The sequence below is a fragment of the Amphibalanus amphitrite genome, unplaced genomic scaffold (assembly GCF_019059575.1).
Source record: "Amphibalanus amphitrite isolate SeventyFive unplaced genomic scaffold, NRLGWU_Aamphi_draft 000014F_arrow, whole genome shotgun sequence".
Lineage (NCBI taxonomy): Eukaryota > Metazoa > Arthropoda > Thecostraca > Balanomorpha > Balanidae > Amphibalanus > Amphibalanus amphitrite.
This window is the reverse complement of record NW_024881510.1, coordinates 552,501-565,568: the sequence shown is the minus strand read 5'-3', so window position 1 is coordinate 565,568 and position 13,068 is coordinate 552,501. Positions and strand designations below refer to the sequence as shown.

General features: G+C 46.4%; 1 protein-coding gene across 1 annotated transcript in view; it reads left to right on the top strand.

The window, feature by feature from the left end:
• The first annotated feature begins 589 nt into the window (after window positions 1-589).
• LOC122384143 (regulator of G-protein signaling 20-like) overlaps window positions 590-13,068 on the top strand; it is a 58,401-nt gene continuing 45,922 nt past the window's right edge. The window contains exons 1-2 of the mRNA XM_043371190.1: window positions 590-769; window positions 8,503-8,684. Coding sequence (XP_043227125.1) covers window positions 8,506-8,684 — 179 coding nt within the window. The 5' untranslated portion in view covers window positions 590-769; window positions 8,503-8,505. The remainder of the gene's footprint in view (window positions 770-8,502; window positions 8,685-13,068) is intronic.

The following is a 13,068-nucleotide window of genomic DNA, read 5'->3' as shown; positions in this document are numbered from 1 at the left end:
TCAGTGACGAGTGGGTGCCGTGTTGCTGCCGTTCTGTCGACGGTCACCAGTGACGAGTGGGTGCCGTGTTGCTGCCGTTCTGTCGACGGTCGTCAGTGACGAGTGGGTGCCGTGTTGCTGCCGTCCTGTCGACGGTCGTCAGTGACGAGTGGGTGCCGTGTTGCTGCCGTTCTGTCGACGGTCGTCAGTGACGAGTGGGTGCCGTGTTGCTGCCGTTCTGTCGACGGTCGTCAGTGACGAGTGGGTGCCGTGTTGCTGCCGTTCTGTCGACGGTCGTCAGTGACGAGTGGGTGCCGTGCTGCTGCCGTTCTGTCGACGGTCGTCAGTGACGAGTGGGTGCCGTGTTGCTGCCGTTCTGTCGACGGTCGTCAGTGGCGAGTGGGTGCCGTGTTGCTGGCTGCCTGCGGGCGCCGTGTTTTCGGCGGCGGCAGCAGTGACGTCGGCCGCGCCGGGCTGCCGTTCGGTCACTAGGTATTGACCTAGACCGTGGTCGACGGCCGACGGCAACGTCCCCACCGACGCGATCAGGTGGCGTCCGCGCGCTGTCGGCCCTCGTCGGCGCCGCGCGCCCGAGCCCCCATTCGATAACGGTGGCTCTGCCGTCGCGCCGCCGCCGACACGACTGCGCCTCCGAGATGCTGCTGAACGAGTGAAAATGCACTGATTCTGGGTGTGCGTGTGTGTGCGTGTCACTATGAAAGGTGCAGGGTATGTCGTTGTGTGAGCGCACTTTTCGGGAGGATTGCACTCTCTGCCAACATGGAATGAGGTGAGTCTATGCGCAGGCTCCAATGAAAAAACAACTCGGTCGCTGTTGTCTCCTAAATGAGCTTGCTTTATTAATAATTAAACATGTTGTTCTGACTCCCTGATTTCTAAATCGTAAGAACGTGTAAACGAGTCCAATCCCAAGAAAAGCACGCCTGCTCGGACGAATGCTGTCGAAGATATGGTCGCTGTTCCAAAACTGTTACAAAACATGTTTCTGCGATCAATACTTCACTGTTGATTTCTGCTTTTTATTGGCGGATGCCATTCATTTATCGAAATGTAACTTATGCCTCCAGTAGCTTAAAAACAAAATAACGAGAAATATGTAGGTAGACTGAAACCATTTTCGTTGATGCACATTTCTTACAGTTTTGATGTTACAGTCGGTTTGTGTTACCGAAAAAGCTTGCTCGTGTTTTATATAATCCCAGCTGATATTTGCTGTTCCTTTTTGTCGAGCTGAGCATTGATCAGCGAGCATCATTGTGATTCAGCTGAGAAAACCGGCTCGGCTGACCCAATGTGGGCGGGGCGGTCGGCTGCTCTCAGCATTGCGCGCGCACCGCCCATGACCCGAGCAGCATTTGAATCGGCGTATGTGTACCTATATGCATGCATTGCATAATAATACACACACCTAGCAACGAGCATTGCACAAAACCGTCAAACGAAAGTCTTGTCAAAACTGTATTGAAAGCAAATCTACGAAGCTTCCATGGGAATGAAGTAAGAGTGATTCATTATACGTGTAGACCATAAGCCGTCGATGTTATTTTCGGTCGGTCGGGCAACTTATGAGTTCATTCTTTTATGTCCGTTAAGGTATTCGCCCTCCGAAATGTAGATTGCTTGGAACCAGCATTCAGCTTGTTTTTACTCACAAAGTATCTTACAAGTTTCAACTTAAAATACTTCTTTATTGAAATCGCCTGGTTCTATGCATAATTTTTTATTCTTTCTTTCATTTGGAAATATCTTCCACCGTTCGATGGATTGAGAAAATAATGTATACATTTGTTTGTTCGTTTGTTTGTTTGTTTTGTTGGGTTAGGCCCTTTCGGTCTGACAAGACCATTGCAGAGCCGGAAGGATGATAGGAATTAGGGGGAGACATTGGTCTGGGCAGGCACCCTAGTGAGTCGCCGGGGCTGAGCCCGTCCAGAGGACAGGCCACCCAGCCCCAAGGCACTCACTGCACCCGGCTACGGGGTGCGCTCCCTCAGGAGCAGCGGTGCCGCTCCAAGGGAGCAGCCCGCATGAGATAAAGTTGCCTGTCCAGCCCGGAGGGGGGCTGCGGCGTGGAGGAGAAGGATTTCAGTATCCTGAGGATAGAAGCATGGAAAGGGATTTGTTCGTGTACCGCTATGTTACAGCCACTTTTGTTGATGCACTTTGATTCTCCTATCGGCCTAGCACATGAATTGTGTCATGCACGACTAAAATAAACCAAAGAGCGAGAGAAAAATAACTAAATCACCCTAACATAACTAAACTCAAAATGATTGAGCTACATGTCGATGGTTTCAATGACAAAAACGCCAATTGTCTCGAATTATTAAACGTCAATTGCAACAAATTAGTACGTTTTAACCAAACATTCTTAACTATTTTTTACCTGTCCTTTGCCTGGCATCGAATTGAAATCGATATTTCCTTTCTTCAAATTTCTAAGTGTACCTTATCCCACGACCGGCGGGGGAGGGGGCTGCATCCAAGCCCCTCTTTGTTTTTTTTTCTTGAGTTCCTTGTGAACCGCTTAAACTAGCAACGAGAAACTTATCATGATTTCTTCTTCGTCTATGTGAGTTGTTGTGTACGAGTTTTTTATGAAATTTAATCGAAAGTATTTTGAGATATATTTGCTCATCCTTATCAATATCTATTTATCATATCTTTTACTGATTACCTTGAAAGATGCTCCAACATCAGCTCTTCAAAATGGTTATCTCGTATTTTTCAACAAATATTTTGTTAATATAGAACAAATGATTTTTTTAACCCGCGCCCCGTTGGGCTCTGCCGAGCAACGCGTTGGGGGGGGGGGGCATTTTGGCCCCCCTAAGATCTCGAGAACCACGCAACCTAGCGACAAGCGGCAAACGGTGTTGGATAGCCCTATCAGGGAACTACCTTGTGACCCAATTTTATTGACCTAGGTCAAACCGATGACGTCACAGGTCAGGTCAAAGGTCCAATTTTCACCGTTTACAGGCATTTCAAGAAATGCGTTGTTAAATCGAGTAAAATGCATTTCATTGAAAATCATCGATGAGGAAATGTTCTTCAAACACATATTTTGCTATTTGAGGTCACTGATACCAGGTCAGGTCACAGAGGTCAGGTCACTGGGGGGTCACAATATGAAAGTGTCGTGTGATACATGTTTTATGGTCCATTTCACATGACAAATGCGATTATGTGGGTCAGGCAGCCTTTGGGGCCAGCTTAGGTCACGTTTTGGTCAAGGTCAGGTCAAGGTCAGGTCAAGGTCAGGTCAAATTAGGTCAAATTTCAAAGTTAATAGTTTTGCATAAAATGGGTATCGAATCGACGCAACTCGTCACGGGGAGTTCAATGGTGCTCTTTGTTTTGCCGTACGTGGTCTAGAATCGCTACAAATTGAGTTCAAAGATTTGACGTCATCATTTTTGAACAGTTTTTTCGCTATAACTTGGCCAAAAGACGAGATATCGATCTGAAATTTGGTATGTATATAGAAGAGCGCAGGGACTGACATATATTCCGGTTTTTTTTCGAAATTCGGAAAAAAATTTGTATTTTTTTTAGTTTTTCAAAAAATCAATCTTTCGAATTTTTTTGGGTCAAAAACCCAAAATTTTGAAAATCCGAGATAGCAGTTTTGTAGCGCCGCTTTTTGTCTACTAGACCATATAAAGAACTTTGAAATTGCTTGATAACTGTAGATTTGGTGAGCGTTTCAAGATTGCATGTTTTTTGCTCATTTTTGCTCGAACATGACCTCAGTTTTACCTCAATAACTCCCTACCTAAGATGACCTAAGACTTGAAATTTGGTGTGAAGGTGTCAAATTGATGCCCGGGAAGGTACTGAAAATTTGGCGGCGTTGCGCGCCGCCGTTTTCTTGCTATTCAGGAAAAACCACAGGGGGGGGCAAAATGGCCCCCCAACGGGGCGAGGGTTTTAACCCGGCACCGCCTGGGCTATTTCCGTACCCACGACAGCCTGGGGGGGGGGGTCGGATCCGACCCCCCCCTGTTATCTCGAGAACCAATGGTCGTATCGAGCCCCGCGAGGCGGCGTTCGAAAGGTCTCTACGAGACCTTCTCAAAGCACTCTTAAGATTTTAAGATTGAGGTCAACTTTCGGGTCAAGGTCAGGTCAAAGGTCAAATTCAGGGGTTTTGCATGAATCGGCTTACGGACAGCGGAATCGATAGCTGCTGCTCGAAACTCACCAAAAATGACCTCAAAGGCCTAGTGAAGGTACCATGTGCGTATAGGGGTCATACTAGGTACAGGTCAAGGTCAGGTCAGGTCACGAAAGGTCACGGTTTTCACTTTCTGCTACATGGGCGTGCGACACATGTTTTATGGCTTATTTTTCACGCCGAATCCGATGGTAATGGTTATATGTGACCCCAAGTCACTGTGCTGGTGATAAGTGTGCATTGAAAGCATAAAAAATCGTTTATACTATACATAACTAAACGAGGGCTAAGAAAAAAAGTCAATTTTTCAACTTTTTATTTTTGACATAAAAATACACTTTTCTAGACGAGCTTTGTCCCAGGAATCTAGTGGTGCCATTTGTTTTCACATACGATGTTCAGAAGTGCCTCTAATTCACGAAAATGCTTATGACGTCACCATGCCCTATGCATGTTGGAGCTATTTTTTACAATTTGGGGGTCAAAAATCAAGATAGAAAGTTGAAATTTGGGGCATCTAATGTTCTAATAGAGCTCTACAACATATATTCCGGTTTTTTGGAAATTTCCAAAATTTTGGATTTTATTAGCTGTTTTCCAAAAAATATAGTTTTTTGAATTTTTAGGGGTGAAAAACGCATTTTATGGAAAATCCGAGATAGCCATTTTAAAGAACTCGTTGAGCTGCGTCTTTTGATGTCCTTAATTTGCAATTTGCTTCAAACCCTGATTTTTGGCGATTTTTTAAACATTTACCACTTTTTGACTAAAAACGCCATGTAGTTACATCACTAAAATCGATATATCTCAAAAAATTTTGGAAATTTTTTCTTAAAAATTGCACTGGAGACGTCAAATTGATGGGGGAGAAGGTATGCCAAGTTTCAAGTAGATAGCGAAAGTGGTTCGTGAGTTATTCAAGAAAAACAGAGGGGGGGGGTCGGATCCGACCCCCCCCCAGGCGGTCGCGGGTTAAGACCTGAAATATGTTGGAACACTCCCTACCCCTTTTGTTTGCTCCATTGTATTATTCATTATGAAGTTTACTTGAGTTTCATAATGGATAAGTAGTAAATCAAAATTTCATAACGCAAGGACATCACCTGTGCATCTTTTCAGCTTTCTTTCATGATTTATGACCCTCGAATGGTAAAAAATGTCTCCAGCACATGTGTTTGTCACCATGTTGTCATGCATAGCTACATGTATTTACATATTCTGGTATGTTTAGACATCGGGCCTATATGAGCCTGAGAGTCCTATGACCGTTGGATCTGGCGTGAGAACCACCCCTAAGTCATGTGTCACATACTGACGTAAAGGTACCTCTTCGTGGCCTGACCTAACCTGACCTAACCTTGACCTCGAATTGATGCTTGTATGTATGTACGTACTTACAAGTAAGATCAGGACGAAGAATAACCACTACCATCAAAATAAGCGCAAAATCCATCCCTAAGAAGGCATCATCGCTACCTTCGTTGATGGTTGTCTCAAAGTGACCTTTGGTGACCTGACCTAAACCCGTGCTTAGAATAGCCCTTACGCTCGCAGGGCGTTTTCACTAAGCTTTTGAGATCACTTTGGCCGAGACTTAGGCAGAAAATACGGATTCCATCGTTACAAGCCTCGTCATTCATTACATGTGTACCCCAATATCTGACCTTTGACCTGATACTGACCCGAAAGCTGACCAGCTCAATCTGGAAATATTAAGGGCGTTTTGGGAAGGTCTCGTGAAGAGCTTTCAAAGGCCGCATCGCGGAGGGCTCGATACGACCATTGGTTCTCGAGACAGCTGGGAGGGGAGAGAGAAGGGGGGGGGTCGGGATCCAATGCCTCCTCAGGCGGTCGTGGGCACGATCTTAGCGCCTTGGGTACGGAAATAGCCACGCTGTGCCGGGTTATTGCTGCAATATATGTGTAATATGATTAATATGAGCTAGCGATTCGGGGAGTACTTAATGAACTCAGGAAGACCTGCCGAATTGAATAGTTAGCGATATGACCTCCTTCTACCAGCTTCATCACCTTGTGGCTTTTACCAAGCCTTGACCTGAGGTCAGCACCTTAAGGCAACCTAGCTAAATTAAAAGTAGGTGCCTATCATTTGGTCACGTAGAACGCGATGGAGCCAAAATTGCGGGTCTACGACAATTTTGGAGATGTTATTCACAAAAAGGACCTCCCACCTTGGGGCAATTGACCTGACCTCAGAGGTCACCAGCTGACCTGAACCTTAAAATTGTATGCTCGTCGCTGCGTCTCGTAATGGCGCACACGCTCGTATTTTTACGCGAGGCTCTGGCTCAATAAGGAGCGAGATAGCGAGGGGGTTCATGGGGCAACATTTGCACACAATCGAGTTTAATATGCCGAAAAGAACCATGGGCACAAAGCTGCCTAGCGCTTTGGTACTGGCTATCATATGGCTTTTGAAAAGAGCTGATGTTCCCTGACCTCCAAACCCATCTCAGAGGGATTAGCCAGGACAATATCGGGCTAAGTTACAATTATTGGTCATATCTCGTCCAGCCAAACCTTGGAGCGAGTCGCTGAGGTGGCTGAGTGCGGCAAGATGCAGAGGCGATTGCAGGAATTTCACCGATTTCAACATTTTTTCTGTAGGATTTCACCTGCGATAGGGTTACTGTCGTGAGCGCCAGACTTGTGCCTCGACCAAAAATCAAGATCCAAGATCCGCAAGATCCCACACAATTTCAGAATTTCAGGATCCAAGATTTCCAAGATCCCACACAAAATCATTTTGCAAGATCCAAGATCTCCAGGATCCCACGCAAATTCAAGATTTCAGGGTCCAAGATCCACAAGATCCCGCGCAAGATCAGACTTCCAGGATCCAAGATCCCCAAGATCCCATGCAATATCAAAATTGTAGAATTCAAGATCCCCAAGATCCAACGCACAATCATAATTTTAGGATGATTCATCTGTGATTTGCAACAGCAGACTGCAACTTACTCAGTGCCTACTAGCCCCATGGAGAAGCACTAAATGGACATGTACAATAATTGTAGGTACATTGTACATGCTAGTGATGTAAATCTCAGAAATGTTTTATGTACCTACATGTTTGTGATGTAAATTTCAGAAATTTTCGAAACCAATGCCAAACTGATCCCGACCAATTTTTATATCTATCATTGATATATAGCAAGCTCTGCTAGCGACACCATACGACGTCAGCTGGCAAATAATCCAGTTAATATTACGGCGCACAAAGTCTAAGTTGTGTTTATGCTGATATATACTTTGAAGCCTTGAGCACCTTAGTTATTAGGGTATGTCCTCCTTCCAGTATAAAGTGATTTTAACAGTTGTACTGTACATGCTAATGTTTTGCACATTGGTTTTCCTAGCTAGATATTCATCGTCAGATTTGATTTGCTAGCAATAGATAGGTTTAGTAGGCATTTAATCATGATAGACTCATGTGTAGAATATTCCTGTTAAAAAACAGGATCCAAGATCCCCAGGATCCCTCGACAAATCCAAAACCAGGATCCAAGATCCCCAAGATCCCTCGACAAAATAAAAAGCCAGGATCCTAGATCCCCAGGATCCCTCCACAAAATGATGACCAGAGTCCTGGATCCCCAAGATTCCTCGGCAAAACCTGAAGTGCTGGATCCAAGATCCCTCAAGATCCCGGATCTTGGATCTTGCAGATCCTGGATCTCGGATCTTTTTGGGATCTTGGCACAAGTCTGGTGAGCGCATTGGGGGCAGAAAAAAACGTGTTAACGTCCTCCTTTTTACCGTGACACAGAGAGATCAGCTTTTGAAAAAGAATAAAAAATCATAAATAGTGAATTATTTCATTGGTCAGGTCAACGGTCATCACTAGAGGCCTCAAGCGTCAAGTTTTTTTTTGCGAAATAGAACATGACAGGAAAAACGTTCTATAGTTCTTACAGCTTTTTGCTGCTGCATCCTCAGATTCGACCGGAAATCAACGGTCATCAACGGTCGTTGATTTTTGGCCAAATCTGAGAATGCAAAAGTGAAAAGATGCAAGAGCTATAGAACGCTTTTTTCCTGCCATGTTCCAGCCATGTCCTGAGACCTGAGTTGACGCTTTGTGGATAATTTCTCTTATGTCTATAATTACATCGATGTCACAGCGTCTTTCCATGTCCAATTTATCCATGTCCATATTGCTTGCTATCCTTACCTACCTTGTCCGCACCTTGCCATGCATCGGTGTCTGGTACAATTCATCTGACCGTCTCGTCTGACCTGTTCTGTTCTGTGCGCCTCTGTCCTGTGTGTCTGACCTGACCTGTGCGCCTCTGTTGCAGCCGATGCGGTCGCGACCGGGTGACGGTGGGGCCGGGGGGTCGGGGTCGGGGTCGGCGTCAACCGACCCGACCGGCGCCGACCGCGCCCCCCTACACAATAATTCGAAAGAGAAGAAAACGGAAAGCCCGTCGTCGCGCCGTGGCTGCTGCCTCTGCTGGTGCTGTTGCTGCACTTGTACCAGGTCAGGGCAAGTGGGGCAATGGGAGATGTTATCCTTATCTACCGCATGTCGTATACTGCAAGGAGGGATTCAATGGTGGGGAATTTGGGGCATTTGCCTCTCTCTCGCAGCTCGTAAAATATGCTGAGTGTTACTCTTTTCTCGCATTTAACCCGCGCCGGGCTGGGGGATGTTTGAACACTCCCCTGCGGTTTTTGGCACACCTGTTTGTGCATCTTTTTTCGCACATGTTGTGAAAATTTCAGACCCAGGTCGCTCACGGTCAGGTCACCAGGTCACGCTAAGTGACCTCACCTCAGAAAAAAAAAAAATTAGAATGCTCGTCATAGCTACACCGACTGAACGATTGCCTTGAAACTTTCAGCGATTGATAAGACTAACAGTATATACAAAACTTATATCTCGGAAGTTTGATATCGGTGACCTAAGGTCAGGTCAATTTTGCGACCTCTCCATTAATATTTTGAAAAAGTGTCTCTTTTGCACGAACGCCATTCTAGACACTCACATCGGGATGCAGGTAAAATTGACACACTGAACCGGAAAATGGCACCTGTGACTCCTCGTTATGTCCCCGAGGTCATCTAAGGTCACGAATACCTATCTAACAGTTTTTCGTTAATAACTTCTGATAGAGGCATGCTAGAGCGATGAAAACGCCTTAGATGTGTTCGGCTCGACGATGGGGATCGACTGATATGCAACATGGCCTTTTCCGGTCAGGTCATGACTTTGACCTGAGGTCAAATTTTCAAGCTGACATTTCAAGGTTGAATCATTGTTCATTCGAAGCGTCTCGACGAGAGGAACACGATGCTGGCAAAAGTAATGTCGTGGCTCTTTTGAGTCAAAAGTTATTGCCCAAAAAACACGTTCCGTAAGAACGGCTATTTTTGGATTTTTTGCCCTCTGGAGGCTTAACAGTGGACCTGAGGTCAAATCTGAGGACACGCAGGCGAAAGAGCGTTAAAAGAGCTATCGAATGCACTTTTCTGCGGCGCTGTAGCTCTATCGGCTCCCGAGTTAGCCGTTGGCAGTTTCTAAAATGTTGAAATAGCCAACATTTTACTTTTGGTAACCTCTGGTGACCTGACTTTTGACCTGACCCAAAAATTGACCGATGTGTATTCGTCCTTATTTTGGACGTTTTTTCGATTGCCGCTTACTGCGTGTCGCTACGTGGCCCAGGAGCCGAGTTAGAAGGGTGGTGTTCAGACCCCCTCCGCGGCCCGGCGCGGAAGTCTCGGAGCACTGGCCCGGCGCGGGTTATGGAATACCTACTAAAAAGTTTAGAAGTGCACAGCAAGGCATAAGATCGAGGAGTTTTTGGAAATTAGAACCCTTGTTGAGGAGCGTGCCTGCCCCAACCCCAGAGCGTCTGAATCTTTTTATCTGGATCCGTCATGTGTACAGTCACCAGCACTTGCTACCCATCACCCCCGGACGGCGGGGGAGCAAGCTACCACCGCCCTTGCGAGACTAGCGCCGCCATGCGCCAAGAAGTGGAAACACCACGTGACTGAGGCCACGTGAGGGCAGGGTCACGTGATGGAGGGGCGGAGCATAGCAGCTTTTGCGCCCGACACTAACTGAAATGCGGCGCTGTGATTGGGCGCCTTAGCATGAATGAAGCCCCGGCGCCAGAATCAGCCGTTCGCCTTATATGGAAGGTTAGCCTGTGCGTTTCACCGTTCTGTGTTGGTTTGAGAGCCACGGCACCATACGAATTGTGAGCCCCTTTGAACGGGTCACCGCCCGAGGCACTGAGGCGACGGCTGTGCGGGCTGTGCCGGGCAAAACCTAGCCTGGTGGGAGAGGTGGGCCAGGGAAAGTGCGATCGAGCAGCCACACTGGGACGTGGATTGGTATTATCTAACCGCGACAAACGATGTCAGCAGCCTCTTCTCGTTGACACAAAAAGTTTGACAGACAACGTGGGCAGTGCCCAATTAAAAGCTACTAAACGATTCAGTTAAGAATTTGGCGAGATAACCAGACCCAATAAAAAGTTTTTAATTCGATTTTGATTGACAAATGACACACAAGCCCGCTGTGATGGACCAAAAAAAGGAGCTGAACAGTTCATACAACTTCTAAAAAGCTCAACGGTAAAAATTCTAAAGTCAAATGTTAAAATTCAGCCTACATGTTTAAGCTCGGGTCCGGCGCTGGCAGAAAGCTTATATTGCCACTTGCAATTCCACAACGTTGTGATATAACCAAGAGTTATGTGAGAGCAACAACTGAAAGCCTCGAGCCCCGTTGGGGGGGAGGGGGGGCGCGAAACAGCCCCCTCTCCTTTTCAGTCCATATCTCCTAAAGTATAGCGTAGGTCGCCAGTGCCACCAAACTTTCAAGACCCATCCGGGCATCATTTTTACACCTTGTGACCAAATTTTTCCAGAGCTCTTATAAAAGGCTAGTCACAAATGACGTCAGAGTGACGTCATGTTCTGTCATTTTCGACCCAATAAAAGGTTTAGCGGGAAGAGCTGTCACGCTTACAGTTTTGAAGATAACAACAAATATTTAAGATGAAAAAAAGATGTAAAATAAACAGCACCACAAAACTGTTAACTCTGATTTCTAAACAAAAATTTAGTTCGACCATCAAAACTATAGAAGTATAACACCCCGAAAATACCAACAACATTCAAAATTAAAGCTGGAATTTTTAGAGTTTTTTTGCGGCGTTGTAGGTATGTTATAGAACTATCTGCTCTAGATATGCCAAACTTAAACTCGATAGCTCCATTTTTAGCAATGTTATGGCAAAAAAACACTACTCAAAATGTATTACGTAAATTTTTCAAACTCAATTTTTAGCCGTCACAGAACACACAGAGCAAGCCAAAGACCACCATTGGATTTCCCGTGATGAGCTGCATCGAATAGATACCCCTTTTATGCAAAATATAAACTCTGAAATTTAACCTTTTCTGACCTGACCTTGACCTGACCTCCACCAGAACGCAATCTTAACCGGCCCCAATGGCCGTCTAGCCCACACCATTGAATTTTAAATGTAAAATTGACCATAAAACATGTATCACGTGACCCTAGCAATTAGCATAGTTGGGTTCATATTGTGACGCTTAGTGACCTGACCTCTGTGACCTGACCTGGCATCAGTGACCTCTTTAGGCAACATATGTATTGGGCAACCACGCTCCATCGATTTTTTCGATATCATGCCTTTTATTTGATGTGTTAACTGACTGTAACGCATTCCTTAGACTAAATCGGTGAAAAAATGCAACATTTGACCTGACCTGTGACATCATGGGTTGCACCTAGGTCAACGAAACCTGGCAACAAGGTAGTTCCCTGGTGGGGCTATCGAACGTTCTTCGAACTTTCAAAATCGGTCGGTAACTTTCCGAGATCTCAGGTGGAGGACGAAACGGCTGCACCACCCCATCAGGTGGTAGGGTCCGCCAATAACACAACGGAGCGCGAATTATTTACTCATTCATACAGTGTCATCTATTTTGAGAACACCTTTCTCACGCCCTGACATGGTCCTCTCGTAATAGATCGAGATGAGGAGAGTGCTTTCACGCCTCCTTATGCACGGCTCTGGTGTCATTGAGCTATCAACTGTCAGCGGTTTTCGGACAATGAAGGAAGGCTTTTGGTCGTTTTTAGGTAAGGTCTTGGGTCAGATCATTTCAGTGGCGGATCTAGAGGGGGGGGGGCATGGGGGCCATTCTCCCCCCTTGGGTCTCCCGGGGCCCATCACGGAGTTTTTTTTTTAATTCATCACGGAGGTCACCGACGGGAGCTTTAACCCAGAGGTCTCCTAAGGGGGCACCATCCAGGTCTATCGGAATAGGGTACCGTTTTCGGGGTCTCCCGGAGGCCCATTTCTGTCCCTCGCCTCGAGTTTTTTAGTTACCTTTCGTTTTTTTTTTAGTTTTTAGTTTAATGTTGTCCATTTATTTCCATCCCGAGGTCCGCAGGGCACCATCTCGAGTTCTCAGCTGGTACTATCCCGAGTTCTCCGCGAGCACCATCCCAAGGTCGGAGAGGGCACCATCTTGAGGGTCCGGGGCACCATCCCGAGGTCTCCGGTGGCACCATCGCGAGGTCTGGGGGCACCATCTCGAAGTCTCCGGGGGCACCATTCCAAGTTTCCAGCGGCACTTTTCCGAAATCCGAGGTCTGAAGGAGCACTCTCCCCGGGTCTGAGGGGGCACCATCTCGAAGTCTCAGGGGCACCATCCCGAGGTCTCAGGGGCACCATCCCGAGGTCTCAGGGGCCGTTTGATCCGCACCGTCCTGGGGGAGTTTTTACGCCCCCCCCCCCTAGGTTTTTCGCGAATATCTAAAAAACGGCGACGCGTAGCGCCGCTGTTTTAGATACACCCGCTCCGACATCTTT